Here is a 24,965-nt window from a genome sequence, read left to right as displayed (position 1 = left end):
GCGGCAATTGCTCAGCACAAGACCACAAGAAACTGCAGAGCTGTGGGCCCAGCTGAGCGTGTCCTGGCACCAGCCTCCCCTCCATGGACTCTGTCTACACTTCTTGCTGTCTCAGTAAAACAGTCAGCATCATCAGAAACCCCTCCCATCGATTACATTCTTTCTTCTACCCCTTCCCATTGGGCAAAAGATACAAAATCCTGCAGGCATGTACCACCAGGCTCAAGGGAAGCTTCGACCCCACTGTTACAAGACTATTGAAAAGTCCCTTAGTACAATAAAATGGAGTATTGAACAGAAAAATCAATCTCATTGTGCCATTGCACCTCATGGTCTGCCTGCACTGCATTTTCTCTGTAAGTGTTACACTTTATTCCGTATTCTGTTATTGTTTCTCAATGCCCTTTGGCAATGACATGATCTGTATTGATAACAAGCAAAACAAAGTTTGTCACTGAACCTTGGTACGTGTAGCTAAAACCAGTTTACCAATGTACATGCTGAATGTGGATGGAAGATGTTCAGGCAAGGAGAGTCACAGTGAAATATGTGGTCTTTGGCTTCTGATGAGAGAGGCATCATGGTGAGAGATTTAATAAGAGGTCGAGGCCAAGACAGCTCATAGCTTTGGCTCCCAAAGTACTGTAGGGTGGAAAAAAAATGAGGTCTCTATTTTAAGATGCTGAGGAGGAACTTCTTCTCCTCAGTGTCACGAATCTTTTGTATTCTCGCTTCCAAAGAGTTATGTGATCTGAATCAATGAATATCTAATGGCAGAGGGAGATTGCCTTTGGAACTCTGGAAAGCAGAGGATTATGGGGATCAGGCAGGAAAGTGGTGTAAAGGTCAAAATCAGGTCAAGCCATGATCTTAATGAATGACAGACCAGTCTCAAGGAGGCATTTGGTTGGATCCTCTTCATATTCCTAATCTTTACAGTTTCAGAAACTACAACTGGAGAGTAGGAGGGAGGGAGAAAGGGAGAGAGATAGTTAGAGAGAGGAGGAGAGATAGATAGAGAGAGAGAGAGATAGAGGGAATGAAAGAGAGAGGGACGGGGAAAGCGGGAGGGATGGAGAGAGGGAAAGGGGGAGAGAGAGGGAGAGATGGAGAGAGATCTAGAGAGAGGGAGTGAGATAGATTGGTGAAGAGAGAGAGAGAGAGGAAGAAGGAAAGACAGAATGGGGAAGAAAGAGAGAGAATGAAAGAGAACTAGAGAGATAGAGAGAAACAGAGAGAGAGGAAAATCAAGACAGATAGAAAGAGAGAGAGAAAGAGAGACAGAGAATGAGAGGGAGAGGGAACAAATGGGAGATAGATAGATAGATAGAGAGTGAAAGTGAAAGAGTACACCAGACTGTTGAAAATCTAGTGGAAGAGAGGATTTACAAATGATCTTGATGAGGTATGAATGATAAATTTACATGAGGAATGTGTGTTGAGAAAGAAACTGCTGGAAATATTAAGTGCAGTAGATGTGAAGGTCTCCACTCCTTTAGATTTTTTACATCAGAATTTGAAAATAATGTTGTACTTGCTTGTAAAGCAGGAGGTCACATTATTTGCACTTACTCCTTCAACAGAACCTGTAATCATTTTACTGTGTCTAACAAAGCTTAATATTCATTGCGATGCTCCTTTAAGAAATATGTGCACTTAGGGGTTTGCAAGTAACCCAAAGGTTCAGGGGACGCTGATAAACCAATCACACCTCATCTTTGTGAGCCAACCTAAAGTCACAATGATAAAATCGGTACAACAACTATTCCTGACCATCTCTAATAGTACATTTAGTCAGTATGGTTAAGCAGTGGGTCTCTCTTTTAGAAACTGCTGGGTATTTCCTTCTATGAGGTGGCTTCTGACCACTATTCACTTTATCTCCTCAGAGAATTTGAGCTGACCTTGGTCAATTCTCTCTCCTGTATTGGACTCGCGAAGCTGCTGTATCGGATTCAGTCATATTTATAATAATTTTTCCCAAAACCATTCACATTTTTAAGGGTTCTCAAAAGAAGATTCTTTCACTTTCGGTGAAATGCTGATGTCATCATTTTGAAAAGAGATTATTAATTCAAATAACTACAATCTGTAAAATTTCAGTTTTAGGTCATGGAACAGTACAGCACAGGAACAGGCCCTTTGGCCCATAATGTTGTGCTGACCCAATTACATTAGTCATCAAATGGCCCAACTAAACTCATCCCTACTACCTACACAATGCCCGTATACTTCCATTTCCCTCACATCCACCGCGCCAATCTAAATGTCTCTCAAAAATCCCTGATACAATGTATCTGCTTCTACCACTACCAGGCAGCACATTCCAGGGACTCAACACTCCCCACGTAAAAAAAACTTGCCTCTCACATCTTTAAAATTACCCCTCTCACCTTAAACACATGCTCTGTGCTATTTGACATTTCAACCCTGGGAAAAAGATATTGTCTGTCTAATGTATCTCATTCGTTTCTTATGTGCCATGTCGTATGATGTGGGTGATCATGGTCTTTCCATGACCATGATTGTTCTTGGCAATTTTTTCTACCGAAGAAGTTTGCAATTGCCTTCTTCAGGGCAGTATCTTTAGAAGACAGGTGACCCCAGCCATTATCAATACTCTTCAGAGATTGTCTGCCTGGCGTCAGTGGTCACATAACCAGGACTTGTGACATGCACCAGCTGCTCATACAACCATCCACCACCTGCTCCCATGACTTCATGCGACCCTGACTGGGGGGCTAAGCAGGTGCTACACCTAGCCAAAGGGTGACCTGTAAGATGGCAGAGGGAAGGAGCACCTTACACCTCCTTTGGTAGAGACATATCTCCACCCTGCCACTCAACTAATCCATCTATGCCTCTCATAATCTTATAATCCTCTATCTGATCTCCCCTTAGTCCCTGCCGTTCCAGAGAAAACAACCCAACTTTGTCCAATCTCTTGCGACAGTACATGCCCTCTCATCCAGGCAGCATCCTGGTAAACCTCTTCTGCACCTTCTCCAGAACCCTGACATCCTTCCTATAGAGGGGTAACCAGAACTGTATGCAATACTCCAGGTGTGGTCTAACTAGAGATTTATGAAGCTACAACCTAACTTCCTGACTTTTGAACTCAATGCCCCAACTCATAAAGGCAAGTATGTCACATGCCTTCTTAACCACCCTATCGACCTGTGCAGCCACTGTAGTTTTAAGCTCTTACTTTTCAAAACACATCTCAGGTGTGTAACCTGATAAGGCATGTAACTGCTTCAAGAAAAGCATAATTAAACACTTTGATTTTAATCCACTGTATAAACCTTAGCGGAATGATATAAAGGTGAAGGATATAGCAGCAAGGTTTATTTTTATTTCAGCCTTGTGGTGATAAAATACCAGTATCTTCCTCCCTGTGACAGATATAGTTCCTCAGTAGATTAAACACTCATAAAGGTCACAGCTCATCTACAAAATGTGATTAGTTTCTCTGAATTCCTATCCACTCTGGTTAGGTTCCCAGTGATATGTCATTCATACTTTGGGCTTGTAGCCCTGTCAATCTCATAAGTGCTGGCTTACCCAATTCAACCAGCCTGTAGTTAGATTTTGCAAGAAGGCTGTAAAAATACAGTTATTGGGAGCTCTGTCAGTGACAAGAAGATTCAATTGGGGTCCGGAGAAGTGTTGGAGTGTGACTTGAATAATTACTCAGCCCAAAAGAAGTCACCCATCAGGATGGAGCTCTCATAGAGTCATACAGCACAGAAAAAAAGGCCCTTCAGCCCACCATATCAATGCCAGCCATCAAATCTCCATCAGTTATGCATATTAGATTTCTGAGCAGCCCAAGAGCCCCTGAACATTGCCGCACCATTTGCTCTCTTTTCACACTACTTGTTTATTATATATTTCTTATTGCAACTTATGGCAACTTTTTATGTATTGGAGTTAAGCAACAAATTTCACAACATATATTATGTCACTGATAATAAAATTGATTTTAATTCTGATTCTGATACCATTTCAGAATTAGAACCAGGTTTATAATCGCTGACGTATGCCATGAAATTTGTTGTTTTGTGGCAGTAGTACAGTGCAATACAAACAGTAGCCATAATATACATATACACCCAGTGGCCACTTTATTAGGTACCCGCTGACCCTAAAAAAAAAAGTGGCCATTGAGTGTTGGTTCGTGATCTTCTGCTGCTGTAGCCCATCCACTTCAAGGTTCAAAGTGTTGTACATTCAGAGATGCTCTTCTGCACATGATTGTTGTAATGCATGGTTGCTTGAGTTACTGTTGCCTTCCTGTCAGCTTGAAACACTCTGTCTATTCTCCTCTGATCTCTCTCATTAACAAAGCATTTTTTTGCCCAGAGAACTGCCGTTCGCTGGATGTTTTTTGCACCATTCTCTGTAAACTCTAGAGACCGTTGTGTGTGAAAATCCCAGGACATGAGCAGTTTCTGAGATCCTCAAACCACCCCATCTGGCACCAACAATCATTCCATGATCAATATCACTTCGACCACATTTCTTCCCCGTTCTCCAAACATCACTGGCACACCACAGTGATATGTGCTTAGCCCACTGCTCTACTCTCTCTATAACCACAACTGTGAGGCTAGGCACAGCTCAAATGCCATCTCCAAATTTGCTGACAACACAACTATTGGTGGCAGAATTTCAGATGGTGATGAGGAGCTGTACAGGAGAAAGATAGATCAGCTGGTTGAGTGGTGTCACAACAACAACCTTGCACTCAATGTCAGTAAGATCAAGGAATGGATTGTGGACTTCGGGAAGGGGAAGTCGAGGGATCACACACTCCAGTCCTCATGGAGGGATCAGCAGTGGAAAGGATGAGCAGCTTTAAGCTTCTGGGTGTCAGCATCTCTGAAGATCTAATGGGAGCTTAACATTTTGATGTAATTACAAAGGAGGCATGACAGCAGCTATATTCTATTAGGAGTTTGAGGAGTCTTGGATGCCACCAAAGACTCTGGCAAATTTCTACAAAAGTACCGTGGAGAGCATTCTAACTGGGTGCAACACACTCTTGTGTGGAGGGGCCACTGCACAGGATCAGCTAAAGCTGCAGGAAGTTGTAAACTGGGCCAGCTCCATCAATGGCAGCAGCCTCCCCAGCAATGAGGACATCTTCTAAAGGCGAGCAACGTCTCAAAAAGGCGGCATCCATCCTTAAAGACCCTCATCACCCAGGACGTGCCCTCATCTCATTGCTACCATCAAGGAGGAGGTAGAGGAGCCTGAAGACCCACACTCAACAGTTCAGGAGCGGCTCCTTCCCCTCTCCCATCATATTTCTGAATGGATAATGAACTACCTCACTACCTTCAGCACTACCTCACTATTCCTTTTTCCTCTCCTTTTGCCCTACTTACTTATTTTTTTATATTTTTACATCTCATTGTAATTTATACTTTTATTATTATGTATTGCAATGCACTGCTGTGCAAAACAACAAGTTTCACCATGTACTGTATGCCAGTGAATTAAATCTGACCATGTCTGAAAGCAGCTGCTGCCACGTGATTGGCTGATTAACCAGCAGCTGTACAGCTGTACCTAATAAAGTGGCCACTGAGTGTAAATATTGGCAAGTGAGATCATTCTGTTTCTGTCAGGACATTCTAATTAATAGGCTCCGGGTGAATTGTTAATGCCTGAACTGAATTAATTACATACCTTCATTATTCCATTCCAGTTATCACCAGTAGACACTCGGAATAAAGTAAGAAACGCCATCCCAAAATTCTCAAAAGTTGCATGCCGACTGAGGCCCTCACACGGGTTTTCGTCGTTACACACTGCCGGGCAAAATAATCCAATTCCATTTATTGAAGACTGAAAAGATTCCATCATGTTCGTATCCCAAAAACCCATTAATGATAGTTCACATTTTATTTGAATACCTGCTGTTTTATATTAACATTTAGATCTGAATTATTTTTAATTTATTTAGAGATACAGTACACAACAGGCCCTTCCGACCTTATGAGCCGCACCACCCAGCAACCCACCTATTTAACCCTAGCCTAGTCACAGGACAATTTACAATGACCAATTAACCTAGTAACTGGTACACCTATGGACTGTGGGAGAAAACCCACATGGTCACAGGGAGAACGTACAAACTCCTTACAGATGGTGCTGGATTTGAACTCCAAACTCCACAACACCTGAGCTGCAATAGAATCAAGGTAACTGATGCCCCCAGGTTCTAATATGGTGCAGGCAAAAGGGATGCACTTTCACAGATTGTATTTCAAATGACGAATGTTCCACTCTATCAGACCCTGCCAGACTGTCCTGCTTAATAAGTTGCTGTGGTTTCATCTACTTTAAAATAAAACACATAAGCTCGCAAATAATAATTACTCCTTCTCAATGGATGTAATGAGGAGATCGGTTAATTAAGGTCTCACCCAGCTTTCCGAAGAGCTCAACTCCAAGAGCCGCATAGATAAAAAACAAAAGCATGAACAGTAAGCCAAGGTTTCCCACCTGAAATATAAAAAGAACAAGATTTCTTAGAGAATGTAGAGAGGTGTATGTGCATAAACTGATTCATAATGTCACTTAAATTCTGCAGGCATCTAATGTATAGGACGAACTGCATTTTCCTCCAATGAGATAGGATACACTCACTGGGCTGAATGGTCTTCAGCCTTGTAAGATCTAATGTCAAATTTTAAACATCAAAGATTAGCTTCACTTGTCACGTGTACGTTGAAACATATAGTGAAATACGCCGTTTACACCAAATTAAGTCAGCAAGGAATGTTCTGGGCAGCCTGCAAAGTGTCGACACACTTCCGGCGCCAACGCAGCATGCCCGCAACCCACTAACCATAACCTGTATGTCTTTGGAACGTAGGAGGAAACCAGAGCACCCGGAGAAAGCCTATGCTGTCACAGGAAAAACGTGCAACTTCCTTACAGACAGTGGCAGGGATTGAACTGCCACACTGCCGTCTCAAAGCGATTGCACTAATCACGATGCTACTATGCCATGGTTAGTGCAATCAGCTGTACCTAATAAAGTGGCCATTGTGTGTATTTCTTGATACAGTACTGTGCAAAAGTCTTGGGCACATATATATATAGCTGGGGTGGTTGAGATGTTTGTACAGTACTGTAGAAATTTTATGTATTCCACCGTACTGCTGCCACACAAGAAAAAACAAATTTTATGACATATGCGTTATGACCTATGACATATACAGGTACCTGATTCTGAAGTGGGTTTCTATGCTGGACTGAGAGTGGGAAGGGGGCAGGGAGAGGGGAATCATGGTTGGGAAAAGGGGAATGGAGAGGAGAGGTAACGGGAAGCACCAGAGAGACATTCTGTAATGATCAATAAACTAATTGTTTGGAATTGAATGACTTTTCCTGGTGTCTCAGGGTTGGGTTTGTCTACATTCATACCACCCCAGATCTTGGCATTTCTCCTCTGCCACCTGTTCCACATTCCTCCCACGGCGATCCCCCCTCATCCTTTGCTCCTGCTAGATTTACAAACTCGCTCTCTGCTCCATGTTAACAAATACAATATACCGCAAAGGTCTTAGGCAGCCTAGCTTAATATATGTGCCTAATTCTTTTGCACAGTACTGTATTTTTTGGACTGGTAGCTGGAAAAGTTGAGTAATGCAACTGAAAACAGGATTGTCATATATGTAACCGGGTGACCGTCGGTATTCAGTATCGTTAAAAGTGTACTTAGGCATCCATCCGGGTAATGCTAGAATAGTTGTCTGTGCCTTTAAGGAGACGGTGATGTCATTACACACGCGCAGGATAGTGTGGAGACCATTTTGTTTTCTGCTGAAGATGTGGTGAGGCATTGGAATTGGGGTTCTTCCCAGAGTGTGCTGGGCATGGTGAGGAAAGATTTTCACGAGTGAAGAAATCAACGCTGGGTAGAGTGGCTTATACCAAGTTCCTCACCATCCAAGTAGGATTGCCACTACCGTATTTGTACCGTATTAGTTCTGGTATTTTTATACTGCAAACACAATTCTGTCCATATACTAGGTTGTGAATCGGAAGTTAAACTGAGATTGTAACGACAAGAACTGGTTGTAAATTTGTTCATTTTGTTTCACGACCCTCTTCTGGCACTTAAACATCGAAAACCGATAAAGGAATTAAAACCCGAGAAAACCTTTGTTGTCCTGAGTGTGTACTTTTCCCTGGGCTACACATAAAACAAAAGCATTTTGAATGATTGTGTCAATCCAACAAGTGACATTTGAGAATAGACAATAGACAATAGACAATAGGTGCAGGAGTAGGCCATTCGGCCCTTCGAGCCAGCACCGCCATTCACTGTGATCATGGCTGATCATCCACAATCAGTATCCAGTTCCTGCCTTATCCCCATAACCTTTGATTCCACTACCTTTAAGAGAAGTATATATAAAACCGGAAACATTTACATGTTAGCCAGAAACAGTTCTGGTAGATTGGGGCTTGGTTACATAGTTTTTCAAGAACTATCTACTAGTGTCCTTCTGGAAATGTTGTGGTTTATTTTCTGAAGCCTCCTGAAGGCACAATATGTGAGTGAGTGGATACTCAATACGGATGAATCCCGCAGAAAGCCTGGAACCATTTTGTGAACAGTATGTTCTTCAAGCGCAATCTTTTTAAAACAAACACACAAGGAAATATCTGGATTTTCAATTTGCTCAAAATTCAATTTATGCCAACCCCCACCCCACCCCCACAGCATATTGCAATAATTACACTGGTAGCTAAGAAATTGAGCCAAACTGGCTTCAACATTATCCTAAGCAATAAGCACAAAATGGCAGGTCAGGCAGCATCTATGGAAATGAATAAACAGTCGATGGTTCAGGCCGAGATCCTTCTTCAGGACTGAAAAGGAAGGGAAATGCACCAGAATAAAAAGGTGGGAGGAGGAAGGAAGGAGAATGAAGGTGACAGCTGAAGCCAGGTGGGTAGGAAAGGTAAAGGGCTGGAGAGAAAGAAATTTGATAAGCGAGGAAAGTGGACATGGGAGAAAGGAAAGGCGGAGGAGACCCAGGGGGCGGTGATAGACAGCTCCTTCTGAAGTGATGTACTCACAGAGTGGTGCTGATCATCCACTCATTCTACCACACTTCAGTTTGTTGGGCAATCAGGAGATGCATTTGACTTATTCTGATAACTAGAGTCACAGTGTTAGAGCTGTACACAAAATGTCAGCCTCCCTCTGGTGCCATCTTGCTTTGGTCTTTCTCTTCCGGTCTTCCTGCTTTGACTATTTATTTACTTCATTTCTTATTGAAACTTACAATAATTATGAAATAATATTAAAATTGTCGTTCATACCTGAGGCAAAGCCTGCACAACTGTGTCAAGTAAAGCTCTCATTCCAGTCGCCATCTTGAGCAGTTTCAACACTAGAAATATAGAATATCAACAAGATGCACTTAATATAGATCATGTCAAAAAATCATTAAGTTAATATGTGCTTTTCTGCCCACTGCATCCATACTAATCATCGGGCAACCAGGAGTACTGCTCCCGCTACATTTCGAACAGCTCCCCCCAGGCTAACCCTCGCTAAAACTAAAGGCAATTTGCATCAATACGCTTTTAACTCTACTGTTGACATTTATATGCAACCAATTTCCAGCGAACCAAACTACAAATCTGTGTATTTATTTATTGAGATATGATGTGGAGTAGGCCCCTCAGGCCTGCGCCGCTAGCAATTACCCGATTTAACCCAGCCTAATAATAGGACAATTTACAATGACCAACTGGCATGTCTTTGGACTGTTGAGGGAACTGGAGCACCCGGTATATATATTAAGGATATATATATGTATACGTATGTGAAGTATCTCCCATAGCCTCTCCTCTCCAGGTGTAGTGATCGCCACAGGACCACTGTTTGGTTTGCCATGCAGGAAGTCACTTGCATATGACCTCTCCTACACTCCTGTGCACATAGCAACGCCTTCACATGGCGCCCCTGTTCTTACTGAGCTTGCTATATCATGGTGTGACCGAGTCTCCAGAGGTACAACCGGGCAGCCAGGCTGGGCTCATCTGCCTTGGCCGGCAGCCACCTTAGGAGGACAACTCTGATTCCAAACTCTGGTAGATGGGACTTGTTAGCCTTGCCGGGCAGTCTGTCTAGGAGAAGGAAAACTCCGATACTCAACCTACAGCCCTGCGGTCACCGCAGTCGCTGCGGCTCGCTGTGCCATTGTGGAATGTCCCAGACCTAATGAGTGTAATCGGTCTGCGTGCACTGATCCTCGCTATAAACCTGCACAGCGCAGGAGGGAAGAAAAGTCCGACAGCGATGGAGTTTTCCCTCCTGATCTTCGCAAGTGAAGAAACAGCCATCATCATCATATACTTCACCTAATTCTTTACTTTCTCTATATTTATTTACCATATATTTCATTGTACTGCTAGCACAAAGTTAACAAATTTTGAAAGATATGCCGGTGATATTAAACCATCATTATGTAAACACTATAAATTGAGTGTTGCAAAAAGGAAATAGAAGGTGTTATGCATTAGCCTTCCTTGCTAGCGTTACACAAATATCATTCTGGCATTTCCGTCTGTTTCGCCTGGGTAGGAAGCATGTTCTGGGGGCAGCACCAGCATGGAAGTTTGGCAGAAAGTCACATATTCATCGACGAACCCACTTAACTTCCTTTCTGTTAAAACTGGTAAGGTTCCGATATGAGCCATGCGTCTTCCAGAATGAAACATTCTGCTAATTAGATCAAAAGACATAGGAGCAGAATTAGGCTATTCTACTCATCGAGTCTGCTCTACTATTCCATCATGGCTGATTTATCATCTCTCTCAACCCCATTCTCCTACCTTCTTTCTATATCCTTGGATGTCCACTCCAATCAAGAACCTATCAGCCTCTGCTTTAAACATACTCAATGACTTGGTCTCCACAGGCTTTTGTGGCAATGAATTCCACAGATTCACCACCCTCTGGCTGGAGAAATTCTTCCTCATTTCCACTCTAAAGAGATGTCCTAATCCGAGGCTGTGCCCTCTGCTCTTAGACTTTCTTACTATTGAACGCACCCTCTCCATGTCCACTCTATCAGGGCCTTTCATTATTTGTTAGGTTTCAATTAGATTCCCTCTCTTTTTTTATAAACTCCAGCAAGCACAGTCCAAGAGTCATCAAACAGTGCTCATACATTAACCTTTTCATTCCCAGAATCGTTCTCCTAAACTTCCTCTGGACCCTCTCCTATGCCAGCACATGCTTTCTTAGACACGGGGCATAAAACTCCAGATGTGGTCTGGCCAGTGCTTTACAAAGCCTCAGCATCATATCCTCGGTTTTATATTCTAAGCTCTTCTATTTAAATTGCGTCAGAATGATCTGAAAAAGCTTTGTAATATAGATGGGAGTATTTTTCCGGGGCAAAGCAATCTAGAACTAGAAGGCACAGGTTTAAACTGAGAGGGAAGAAATTAAAGGAGGTCGGAGAATCTGGGCAGTTGGCGCAACACTATTACAGCCTGGGGCATTGGAGTTTAGAGTTCAACTCCAGTGTGCTCTCTAAGGAGTCTCTGTACACCTGTCTCGTGGAATGCATGGGTCTTCTCCAGGTATTTTGGTTTCCTCCCACAGACCAAAGGTGTACCGGGTAGGTTGAATAGTCATCGTAAATTATCCTGTGATTAGGTTAGGGTTAAATTGGGGGTTGCTGGAGCAGTGCAGCTTGAAGGGGTGGGGGGCCTACTCCGCGCTGTATCGCTAGATAAAATAAAATGAAGATTATCCACACGAAGAGTGGGGTCTACCTGGGACGAGCTAGTAGAGGACAGGTGCAGTTACAATATTTCTATGGCACTTGAACAGTTGCCTACATAAGAAGACTGGCAAATGGGATTAGTGTAGATAGGCATCGCAGTCAGCATGGATGAGATCTTCCAAAAGGGCCTGGTTTAGAGTTCAAAGTAAATTTATTATCAAACCATGAACATGTGATCATATTCTACCCTGATATGCATTTTCTTGCAGGCATTCACAGTAGAACAAAGAAATACAATACAAATTAAAGGAGGGAGGAGAAGATGCCGGCGCAACGCAGCGCGCGCGGCCGTTCCGAATTGATATCGTATCTGTGAAGTAGGATGCCGTGCACAATCCTGATTTGATAGAGACAGACGTGAAGAAGCACGGAGGAACATCTGGAGAAACTTCTGAAATGCCTGCTTCGCTGCCGCTGCTACTGCGCGATCGAGAATCTCCGGAGGGAAGGCCCCAAATCCTCGGCCTTGCCTATTGCCTGTTTCCTGGGCTGGGGTCGAAGCGCTCGGCAGAGATGGTGCTCGGTGCGTCGGTGTCGGGGAGCTGGTTGGAGGCTCGGAGTTTTCGGACGGACTCAGAGTCGGACTGTGGTTGGATGCTTCCGGGATGCTGCATCGGCAAGTTGGCGGCACTGGAGGTCCACCGTCTGCGTGAGATGATGGGACTTTTGAGAGACTCAGTGATTTTACCGTGCCCATGGTCTGTTCTTATCAAATTACGGTATTGCTTTGCACTGTTGTAACTATATGTTATAATTATGTGGTTTTTGTCAGTCTTTCAGTCTTGGTTTGTCATGTGTCTCTGTGATATCATTCCGGAAAAATATTGTATCATTTCTTAATGCATGCATTACTAAATGACAATAAGAGAGGACTGCGTGTCCTCGTAATCTAAAAAAATACAATAGAATCAATGCAAAGCTACACACAAACAAATACTGAGAAGCGACCAATGTGCAAACGAAGGCAATCAGTGACAATATACAGAGGTGAACATTGGAATCTAGGGTGTACTGATATATTGATAAAAAATATGGGGGACCATTAGAGGAAAAATTAGTGTGAGAATGCAAGTTGGCACAGACTCACTGGGCTGAATGGCCTCTCTCTTTAATGTAACAAAGGAATGAACCAAAAAATGTCACTATCAGTTCCCAGAATGGTAGCAGAGGATAACACGCTCTCCAGTCCAAAGTTGCATCATTGAATTCTCATTGAGTAGGAATGTCAATTGGGCCTCAAATTAAACACAGCACTAGGTTTCCAATGGGAAGTGGGCAGATACTGTTCACTAATTACATAGGGTATGTTACAGATTAGTACACAGGGATATGACACCAAGATGTACGGTGGAGAGCGTTCAGACTGGTTGAACCAATGCCCACAGTGGAAGCTCCAACATGAAGGATCAAAAGAGGTTGGGGAGAGTTGTAGATTCAACCAGCTCCATCAGAGGCACAAGTCTCCCCACCACTGAGGAAGTCTTCAAAAGCCGGTGCATCCGTCATTAAGGACTTTCTCATTAAGGACATGCCCTTTTCTCTTCACTATCATCAGTGGGGTAGGTAGTGGAGCCTGAAGACATACTCTTAATGTTTCAGGGACAGCTCCTTCCCCTTTGCCATCAGATTTGTGAATAGTCCATGAACACTACCTCACTATTCCTCATTTGCACTGTTTATTATATTTCTTACTGTAATTGATAATCATTTATTATGTATTACACTATGCCGCCACCACAAAATAACAGATTCCATGGCGTACATCATTGATAATAAACCCGAGTCAGACTCTGACCTTATGGTGCAGGTGCATTGCTCTTTGAAAGTGGCGACACAAATGAACCTGCTGGTAAAGAAGGCAAGTGGCATGAGTGCTTTCATTATTTATTTATTTATTGGGATATAGTGCAGATTAGGCACTTTTGGCCTTTCAAGCCACACCACCCAACAATCAGCCAATTTAATCCTAGTCTAATCACGGACAATTTACCAATTTACCAAAGACCAATTAAACCACCAACTGGTACGTCTTTGGACTGTGGGAAGAAACTGGAGCACCCGGAGGAAGTCACAGGGAGAACGTACAAATTCCCTACAGGCAGGAGCGGGAATTGAACCCAGATCGCCTGTACTGTGAAGTGTTGTGCTAACCACGACGCTACCGGGTACTGAATGTGAATGGTGGCTAGTCATGGTGCAGCTCCATAAAACTTTGTTTAGTCACATTTAGGTCACTGGGTGCAGTTCGACTCACTGCGTTTCAAGGCTTTGGAAAGGATGCAAAAAAAGAGGTTCACCAGGATGTGGCCTGGTTCACAAAGTACGGGCGACACGGCAGCGTGGCAGTCAAACAATTGTTTTACGGTGTCAGTGATCACCGGTCTGGTTCAATTCCTGCTGCTATCTGTAAGGAGTTTGCAGGTTCTCCCAGTGGATTTCCTTCAGCTGCTCCAGGAAGATGTACAGTTAGGGTTAGTGAGTTGTGGGTACGCTACTCTGGTGCCAGAAGTGTGGCGATCGTGGTGAGCTATCCCAGCACAATCCTTAGATTGTGTTGGTCATCAACGCAAAATGACATACTTCACTGTAAATTTTGCTGTACGTGTGAAAAATAAAACTAATCTCTTTATTAGTCATAAGAAAAGGTTGGACAAACTTGCAGCACTGGAGGCTGAGAGGCAACATCATAAAGATATGTAAAATTATGAGGGGTATCAATAGGGTAATAGCCGGTCCATTCCCTGGGGTGAAAATGTCAAATACAAGACAGTATAGCTTCAATACAGTGGGGGAAAGGTTGAAGGAGTCACAAGTGAGACAAGTTTATTTACACAGAGAATGGCAGATACCTAGAGCAGATACACGTAAAAACATTTAGGAGGCATTTAGATAGACACACAGACAGGCAAAGTGTGGAGGAAGAATGGACGTGTGCAAACAAATGGGATTTGTTAGAAAATGTATGCAACCTCAGTAAAAATTTTGTAATATTTATGATTAATGTATTTTTTTCTTGTGAATGCTGCTGAGATGAAGTTACGTGCCTGTGATGCTGCACATGTAAATGTTTCATTGCACACACATGTACTTGTGGGCCAGCATGGTGGCATAGAGGTTAGTGTAACGTTTTACAGTGCCAGCAGACGGGGTTCAAATTCCGCCGTTGTCTGTAAGGAGTTCAAACATTCTCCTCATGACTGTGTGCATTTCCTCCAGGCACTCCGGTTTATTTCATTAATTCATTCATTCTTTTAGATAAAGATACAGTGCAGTGTGTTGGCGCGTGGCCAAGTGGTTAAGGTGTTTGTCTAGTGATTCGAAGGTCACTAGTTCGAGCCTTGGTGGAGGCAGTGTATGTGTCCTTGAGCAAGGCATTTTATCACACATTGCTCTGCGACGACACCGGTGCCAAGCTGTATGGGTCCTAATGCCCTTCCCTTGGACAACATCGGTGTCATGGAGAGGGGAGACTTGCAGCATGGGCAACTGCTGGTCTTCCATACAACCTTGCCCAGGCCTGCGCCCTGGAAACCTTCCAAGGCGCAAATCCATGGTCTCATGAGACTAACGGATGCCTAAAAAAAACAGTGCAGTATCAAGTCTTCCAGCCCCTTCTGCCACACTACCCAGCAACCTCCGAATTAACCCTAGACTAATCAAAGGGCAGTGACTAATTAATCTACTGACTGGTGCGTTATTGGACTGTGGGAGGAAACCAGAGGACCTGGAGAAAGCCCACACGTTCCATGGGGCACACCCAAAATGCCAGAGGAGCCCAGCAGGCCAGGCAGCATCGATGGAAAAAAGTACAGTCGAGGTTTCGAGTTGAAGGATCCTTCCGAAGGGTCTTGGCCCGAAACGTTGACTGTACCTTTTTCCACAGATGCTGCCTGGCCTGCTGAGTTCCTCCAGCATTTTGTGTGTGTTGCTCTGGATTTCCAGCATCTGCAGATTTTCTCTCGTTTGACATTCCACGGGGTACAGACCCCTCACAGATGACGTTGGAACTGGACTCTGAACTCCGATGCCCTGAGCTATAAAAGCATCAGGCTAACCGCTATGTTGCCGTGGCTCCCACATTCCAAACCACGCATGGTTAGGGCCAGGGTTGGTGAGTTCTGGCCGTGTTCTGTTGGTGCTGGAAATGTGATGACACTTGCAGTCTGCCCCCAGCACACCCCCGGCCTGTGATGGCCATTAACGCAAATGGCACATTTCACTCTGTGTTTTGATGTTTCCACGTACATCTAATAAAGCAAATCTTTATCAAGATCTTTAAATGACAACAAGCTCGACTTTGACTTCGAATGGCATCATGGTCCGCACAGACACGATGGGCCAAATGGTCTGCTCCCATGCTGTACTGTGATACCAGATGTGGCACCGATGTGTCGGTCAGTAACTCCTGGTCTTCATACTTGGCAATGGAACTTGCATATAAATTTGAGTCTTATTGAAATTTCAGCACATGAAAGCTGGCACTTTCTACGATTGTTAGCTCCATATGGCAAAATTTGCCCCATAACATTCTGCAGGAACAATATTTAAACCCATATTCTGCTCTAAATTTTGGCTTTTTTAACAGGGAAAATATTCCTTTAAATTTTGAATATTGAGAAGCAGATGATTTGTCCATAACTGGGAATTGAATGATCTTTTGTGTACAGAATAAATGAAACAATACATACAGCACTGTGCGAGAGGGTTAGCCACATACTGTATATAGCTAGGGTGCTTAAGACTTTTGCAGAGTACAGTGTTTGTCAACGTGGAATGGAGAGTGAGTTTGTAAAGCTGGTGGAGCAAAGGATTTGGGAATGGCAAGGGTTGGAAGTGGTGTGGGACAGGTAGCAGAGAAGGAGTGCTGGGGGGGGGGGTGTTGGTGTGGGTGACGCAGGTGCAGACACACCCAGCCCTGAGACATCAGGCAAGGTCATTCGATTCCAAACAATTGGTTTATGGATCATTACAGAATGTCTCTCTGGTGCTTCCTGCTCCCTCCCCTCTCCATTCCCCTTTTCCCAGCCATGATTCCCCTCTCCCTGCCCCCTTCCCACTCTCAGTCCACAACAGAGACCCGTATCAGAATCAGGTTGATCATCACTCACATATGTCATGAAATTTGTTTTTTTTTGCGGCAGCAGTACTGTGCAATACTAGTTATATATACAGTATATTCTTTTGCACAGCACTGTATTTTATTTCATTTACTCTGTATACAGAAAGTCATTCAATTCCCAGATATAGAGAGGTATTAAAAGATGTTTCTCAACATGAGAAATAGAATGGAATATATTTTCTTTTAAAAATGCTGTAACTTAGAACAGAGTATAAGTTTAAATGTAGTTCCTGCTGAATGTTATGGATATTCCTGTGAAGCTGGTCATTGCAAGCATGTTCTTACGTCTCTGTCCTTCATTCCTGCTGTTTCTACCTACTGCTCAGTGCTTCCTTTGTTCAATATTTTTCCAAATTGACGTGCAATTTTCTCTTTCTTTTGCAAGGCTGCACTGTAAAGTGGGAAATTTTATTCGGAGCATCCTCTGCTGATTTTAATCAGGGATACAGCACAGAAATAGATCTTTCCGATCCAATGAGCCACCCAATTACACCCATGGGACCTACTAACCCGTACGTCCTTGGAATGTGGGAGGAAATCAGAGGAAATGCACACGGTCATGGGGAGAAGGTACAAACTGTGGCCGAGTTGAACCTGGGTCTCCGGCATTGTAATCAGAATCAGAATCAGGTTTATTATCACCAGCACGTGACGTGAAATTTGTTACCTTAGCAGCAGCAGTTCAATGCAATACATAATCTAGCAGAGAGAGAAAAAAATAAATAAAATAAAAACATAATAATATATATAAACAAGTAAATCAATTACGTGTATTGAATAGATTTTTTAAAACGTGCAAAAAACAGAAATACTGTGTATTAAAAAAAGTGAGGTAGTGTCCAAAGATTCAATGTCCATTTAGGAATCGGATGGCAGAGGGGAAGAAGCTGTTCCTGAATCACTGAGTGTGTGCCTTCAGGCTTCTGTATCTCCTCCCTGATGGTAACAGTGAGAAAAGGGCATGCCCTGGGTGCTGGAGGTCCTTAGTAATGGACGCTGCCTTTCTGAGACACCACTCCTAAAGATGTCCTGGGTACTTTGTAGGCTACTGCCCAAGATGGAACTGACTAGATTTACAACCTTCTACAGCTTCTTTACGCTGACTGATATTATTACATATAATATTATTATAGCTATTGTGTAATGTAATTTTTATTTGGTAGTTAGGATATATAATATATAGAACATATAGAACATATAATATTATTATAGTTATTGTGCAATATAATTTTTAGCTTGTAGTTAGAATACATACTGTATATAAGATAATTAATATTAAATAATATTTATTACATCTACCGGCTGGTCTGAAATGTGGGTTCTAAGTTATCCAACAGTGTTCAGAAAGATCTGGAAGACCAAGTGGTCTGCCCATAGATAGCCCCTACTACACATCCATTCTCTTGTTCACTCCCTCCTGATTTTGTTCGTTCCCTGTGGCATTTCAGTCCTGCCAGAATCTTTCTCTGCCCTCTATTGAGCACTTTTATGAGCAGCGCTGCCACATGAGAGGACCTGCATCATCAAGAACCTCCACCATCCAGACCAGGCCCTCCTCTCACTGTGGTCATCGGGAAGGAGGTACGTCTCCCACACTACCAGGTTTAGCAATAGTTATCTCCCTTCAACCATCAGGCTCCTGAACCAGCATGGATAACTTCAATCACCTCAACACTGAACTGATTCCACAATCTACAAGCTCACTTTCAATGACTTGTTACTCAATTGATTCAGTCATTGCACAATTTGTCTTAGTTTGCACATTGGTTGTTTATCAGTCCTTGCTTATGTATAGTTTTCATAAATATTACTGTATTTCTTTATTCTCCTGTAAATGACTGCAAGAAAATGAATTTCAAGATAGAATATAACATATATGTATGTACGTTGACAATAAATCTCCTTTGACTTTGACTTCAGTTCTTCTATTGAACTAATTGTTCAGAGATTCTTCCTGTGTTACTCACTTCCCGCTGTGCTCAATTATCCTGTACTAAAGTAACACGCACAAAATGCTGGAGAAACTCATCAGGCCAGGCAGCATCTATGGAAAAGAGTAAACAGTGGACGTTTCAGGCCAAGACCATTCTTCAGTCTCAGAGACTGTGTCCTCTGATTTTAGACTCTTCCATCATAGGAAACGTTCTCTCCACATCCACTCTGTTGAGGCCTTTCAATATTCGATAGGTTTCAATTAGGCTACCCCTCATTCTTCTGAATTCTAGTGAGTACAGGTGCAGAGCCATCAAACACTCTTCATATGATAAGCCTTTCGATCCCGGAATCATTTTTGTGAACTCCCTTTGAATCCGCTCCAATGTCAACACATCCTTTCTTAGATTAGGGGCCTAAAACTGCCCGTAATACTGCAAGTGAGGCCTCATCAGTGCTTTATAAAGCCTCAACATTATATCCTTGCCTTTATATGCTAGTCCTCTTGAAAAGAATGAAAAACAGCACATTTGCTTTCCTCAGCGCAGACACAACCTGCAAATTAACCTTTAGGGAATTCTGCACAAGGACTCTCAAATCCCTTTGAACCTCAGCTTTGTGAATTTTCTCTTCATTTAGAAAATAGTCTACGCTTTGATTTCTTCTACCAAAGTGTATGATCAGACACTTCCCAACACTGTATTACATCTCAAAGTTGCTGGTGAACGCAGCAGGCCAAGTAGGAAGAGGAGCAGTCGACGTTTCAGGCCGAGACCCTTCGTCAGGACTAACTGAAGGAAGAGTGAGTAAGAGATTTGAAAGTGGGAGGGGGAGGGTGAGATCCAAAATGATAGGAGAAGACAGGAGGGGGAGGGATAGAGCCAAGAGCTGGACAGGTGATTGGCAAAGGGGATATGAGAGGATCATGGGTCAGGAGGCCCGGGAAGAAAGACAAGTGGGGGGGGGGACCTGGAGGATGGGCAAGGGGTATAGTCAGAGGGACAGAGGGAGAAAAAGGAGAGTGAGAGAAAGAATGTGTGCATAAAAATGAGTAACAGATGGGGTACGAGGGGGAGGTGGGGCCTTAGCGGAAGTTAGAGAAGTCGATGTTCATGCCATCAGGTTGGAGGCTACCCAGACGGAATATAAGGTGTTGTTCCTCCAACCTGAGTGTGGCTTCATCTTTACAGTAGAGGAGGCCGTGGATAGACATGTCAGAATGGGAATGGGATATGGAATTAAAATGTGTGGCCACTGGGAGATCCTGCTTTCTCTGGCGGACAGAGCGTAGATGTTCAGCAAAGCGGTCTCCCAGTCTGCGTCGGATCTCGCCAATATATAAAAGACCACATCGGGAGCTCCGGACGCAGTATATCACCCCAGTCGACTCACAGGTGAAGTGTTGCCTCACCTGGAAGGACTGTTTGGGGCCCTGAATGGTGGTAAGGGAGGAAGTGTAAGGGCATGTGTAGCACTTGTTCCGCTTACACGGATAAGTGCCAGGAGGGAGATCAGTGGGGAGGGATGGGGGGGACGAATGGACAAGGGAGTTGTGTAGGGAGCGATCCCTGCGGAATGCATAGAGAGGCGGGGAGGGAAAGATGTGCTTAGTGGTGGGATCCCGTTGGAGGTGGCGGAAGTTACGGAGAATAATATGTTGGACCTGGAGGCTGGTGGGGTGGTAGGTGAGGACCAGGGGAACCCTACTCCTAGTGGGGTGGCGGGAGGATGGAGTGAGAGCAGATGTATGTGAAATGGGGGAGATGCGTTTAAGAGCAGAGTTGATAGTGGAGGAAGGGAAGCCCCTTTCTTTAAAAAAGGAAGACATCTCCCTCGTCCTAGAATGAAAAGCCTCATCCTGAGAGCAGGTGCGGCGGAGACGGAGGAATTGCGAGAAGGGGATGGCGTTTTTGCAAGAGACAGGGTGAGAAGAGGAATAGTCCAGATAGCTGTGAGAGTCAGTAGGCTTATAGTAGACATCAGTGGATAAGCTGTCTCCAGAGACAGAGACAGAAAGATCTAGAAAGGGGAGGGAGGTGTCGGAAATGGACCAGGTAAACTTGAGGGCAGGATGAAAGTTAACTCCGCTCTTAAACGCATCTCCCCCATTTCACGTACATCTGCTCTCACTCCATCCTCCCGCCACCCCACTAGGAATAGGGTTCCCCTGGTCCTCACCTACCACCCCACCAGCCTCCGGGTCCAACATATTATTCTCCGTAACTTCCGCCACCTCCAACGGGACCCCACCACTAAGCACATCTTTCCCTCCCCGCCTCTCTCTGCATTCCGCAGGGATCGCTCCCTACACAACTCCCTTGTCCATTCGTCCCCCCATCCCTCCCCACTGATCTCCCTCCTGGCACTTATCCGTGTAAGCGGAACAAGTGCTACACATGCCCTTACACTTCCTCCCTTACCACCATTCAGGACCCCAAACAGTCTTTCCAGGTGAGGCAACACTTCACCTGCAAGTCGACTGGGGTGATATACTGCGTCCGGTGCTCCCGATGTGGCCTTTTATATATTGGCGAGACCCGATGCAGACTGGGAGACCGCTTTGCTGAACATCTACGCTCTGTCCGCCAGAGAAAGCAGGATCTCCCAGTGGCCACACATTTTAATTCCACATCCCATTCCCATTCTGACATGTCTATCCACGGCCTCCTCTACTGTAAAGATGAAGCCACACTCAGGTTGGAGGAACAACACCTTATATTCCGTCTGGGTAGCCTCCAACCTGATGGCATGAACATCGACTTCTCTAACTTCCGCTAAGGCCCCACCTCCCCCTCGTACCCCATCTGTTACTCATTTTTATGCACACATTCTTTCTCTCACTCTCCTTTTTCTCCCTCTGTCCCTCTGAATATACCTCTTGCCCATCCTCTGGGTCCCCCCCCCCCCGTCTTTCTTCCCGGACCTTCTGTCCCATGATCCTCTCGTATCCCCTTTTGCCAATCACCTGTCCAGCTCTTGGCTCTATCCCTCCCCCTCCTGTCTTCTCCTATCATTTTGGATCTCCCCCTCCAACTTTCAAATCCCTTACTCACTCTTCCTTCAGTTAGTCCTGACGAAGGGTCTCGGCCTGAAACGTCGACTGCACCTCTTCCTACAGATGCTGCCTGGCCTGCTGTGTTCACCAGCAACATTGATGTGTGTTGCTTGTATTTCCAGCATCTGCAGAATTCCTGTTGTTTACTGTATTACATCTGCTACTTCTTTACTCATTCTCCTAATCTGTCTAAGTCCTTCTGTAGCCTCTCTACTTCCTCGAAACTATCTGCCCCTCCACCTATCTTTGTATCGTACTCAAACTTTGCAACAAAGCTATCAATTCTGTCATCGAAGTCATTGACATATAACGTAAAAAGAAGCAGTCCCAACACAGACCCCTGTGGAACACCACTAGTCAGCCGACCAGAAGAGTCTTCCTTTATAGTAAATTAGGCTAAAGGTTTGAGTTGCCATCTGCCAGTGTCATTGGCACAGCTCAAATCTTGAGTGAAACTCTATAAATGAACTGTACCAATGACAGCCAATTATGGTAGCAGGTATCATTTGATTCCCATGCACAGATAGCACAGAAAATGTCACAGGCTTTTTCTTTTCTCTATTTATTACCCTTTATAACATGCACAATTGCTCGGAATAATGGGCAATGCGGAACGTGCAGACTGCAAAGAGATAAATAAATAGACTTAATTACCAAAATGTTTCAATCAGTAAAAAGAAAGTTCCAGTGCAAACAGGAAGCCTCTAAAAGACATAGGAGATAATGGTACCTCTTGCAATCCGTAGTACTCTCATAATGCGAATGATCGTGGGGTTTATTGGAAGGGAGGCATTAATTTCAATTTCTTCCAGGGTTATCCCCATTATAGAGAGAAGCACAATAGCCAAATCCAGTTGATTCCACCTGAAAAAAATATATAAACATCATAGAATGCCAGAAATAATTAACAGGTCAGGTAGTATCTCCAGAGAAAAATATCAGGGCTGACTTTTCAAGTTAGTGCCCTGTCTTCAGAACTTGGGCAAGTTTCAATAAGATCAAAGTTGGAATGAACAAATAAAACAGAGAAATGTGTGACGTACACTTAATGGTCACCTATACACCAGGTCGTTAATGCAAATATCTAATCAGCCAATCATGTGGCAGCAACTCAATGCATAAAGCATGCAGACATGGTCAAGAGGTTCAGTTGTTGTTCAGACCAAACATCAGAATGGGACGAAATGTGATCTAAGTGACTTTGACCATGGAATGATTGTTGGTGCAGGCGGGGTGGTTTAAGTACCTCAAAACCTGCTGATCTGGAATTTTCACGCACAACAGTATCTAGAGCTCACAGAGGCTTGTGTGAGAAACAAAAAACTTCCAGTGAGCAGCCGTTCTGTGGGCAAAAATGCCTTGTTAATGAGAGAGGTCAGAGGACAACGGCGAGACTGGTTCAAACTGACAAGAAGGCAATGGTAACTGAGCTAACCGCACATTACAACAGTGGTGTGCCGAAGAGCAGCTCTGAACGCACAACACATCGAACCCTGAAGTGGACGGGTTACAGCAGCAGAAAGTCACACATGTACACAGAGTGGCCACTTTATTAGGTACAGGAGGTATCGGATAAAGCAGGCAACAAGTGTATATTGAAGTGTAATTAATGCTAATCTCGTACAGCAGAATGTCACGGGAGTGTAATGGTTTGTATAATACTGTCACAGTGCCAGCAACCCCTGTTCAATTCTGCCACTGTCTGTAAGGAGTTTGTACATTCTCCCCATGACTTCATTGGGGTCCTCCGGTTCTCACATCCCAAAAGATGCACAGGTTACTGGGTTAATTGCTCACACGGATGTAATTGGGCAGCACAGGTTTGTTGGGCCAGAAGGGGTCTATTATCGTGCTGTATCACAATTGCATCAATGTTTTGGGCCCAGGACAGATCCTCCAGATGCCGACACCCAGGAAATTGTAGCTCTTCACTCTTTCCACTGCTGATCCCTCAATGAGAACAAGTGTGTGTACTCCTGACCTGATTAATAGGAATTGGTTTATTGTTACTACATGTAATGAGGCGCAGTGAAAAGATTTTGCTTTCCATTCAGACAGATCATTCCATATATATGTACATCATGATAGTAAAAATGGAAAAACAGAATGAAATAGAGTGTTCGGAGAGAATGCAGTGCAGGAAGGCAAGTAATATGCAAGGGTCACGGCAAAGTTAATTTGGAGATGAAGTTAATCTTTTGTTGTACAAGAGGTCCATTTAAGAGTTGGACAAAAACCATCCTTAAGCATGGTCGTACCTCTTGCACCTTCTGCCTGATGCGAGAAAAGAGAAGAGAAAATGACCATGGTTTTGGAGGGATCCCAGAATGCGATGGCTGTTTTCCTGAGAAAGCTGGAAGTGTAGACACATTCAATGGAGGGGAAGTAAATTTACATGATGAACAGGGCTGTGTTCTCAGCTTTCTGCAGTTTCTTGTGCCCTTGGGTAGAGCAGTTGCCATTACAGGCAGTGATGCAAGCGAGTAGAATGCTTTCTATTAGTGCATCTGTAATAATTGGAAAGAGTCATTGGGACATGCCGAATTTCCTAAGCCATATGTACTCAGTGGCTACTTTATTAGGTATCTCCTATATGTAACGTGTGGTTATGTGAGTTACTGTTGCCTTCTTGTCAGCTTGAACCAATCTGGCCATTCTCCTCTGACCTCCTCAAGGTGTTCTCCCCCCACTCCCCTTAGAAGTGCCGCTCACTAGATTTTTCTTTGTTTTTTGCACCATTTATTTTAAACTCTAGAGACTGTTATGTGTGAAAAACCCCATATCAACAGTTCCTGAGATATTCAAACCACCCCATCTGGCACCAACATTCCACAGTCAGGGTCACTTTCATCATGTTTCTTCCCCATTCTGATGTTTGGTCTGAACAACAACTGAACCTCTTGACCATGTCCGCATCATCTTTTGCATTGAGTTGCTGCCACATGATTGGCTGATTAGATATTTGCATTAATGAATAGGCATACAGATGGACCTAATAAAGTGGCCAATGAGTGTATACCGA

At 43.9% G+C, this 24,965-nt stretch overlaps 1 protein-coding gene across 4 annotated transcripts in view; it reads right to left on the bottom strand.

The window, feature by feature from the left end:
- Positions 1-24,965, bottom strand: part of cacna1ha (calcium channel, voltage-dependent, T type, alpha 1H subunit a) — a 510,834-nt gene that overhangs the window by 24,989 nt on the left and 460,880 nt on the right. For all 4 annotated transcript variants that reach the window (XM_072269033.1, XM_072269034.1, XM_072269032.1 and 1 more), the window contains exons 26-29: positions 22,674-22,807; positions 9,355-9,425; positions 6,438-6,516; positions 5,698-5,819 (exon numbers count right to left, since the gene is read on the bottom strand). In XM_072269033.1, the coding sequence (XP_072125134.1) occupies positions 5,698-5,819; positions 6,438-6,516; positions 9,355-9,425; positions 22,674-22,807 (406 nt within the window). The remainder of the gene's footprint in view (positions 1-5,697; positions 5,820-6,437; positions 6,517-9,354; positions 9,426-22,673; positions 22,808-24,965) is intronic.

This window comes from Mobula birostris, chromosome 9 (genome assembly GCF_030028105.1).
Source record: "Mobula birostris isolate sMobBir1 chromosome 9, sMobBir1.hap1, whole genome shotgun sequence".
NCBI classification, from domain to species: domain Eukaryota; kingdom Metazoa; phylum Chordata; class Chondrichthyes; order Myliobatiformes; family Myliobatidae; genus Mobula; species Mobula birostris.
This window is presented reverse-complemented; position numbering and strand designations above follow the sequence as displayed.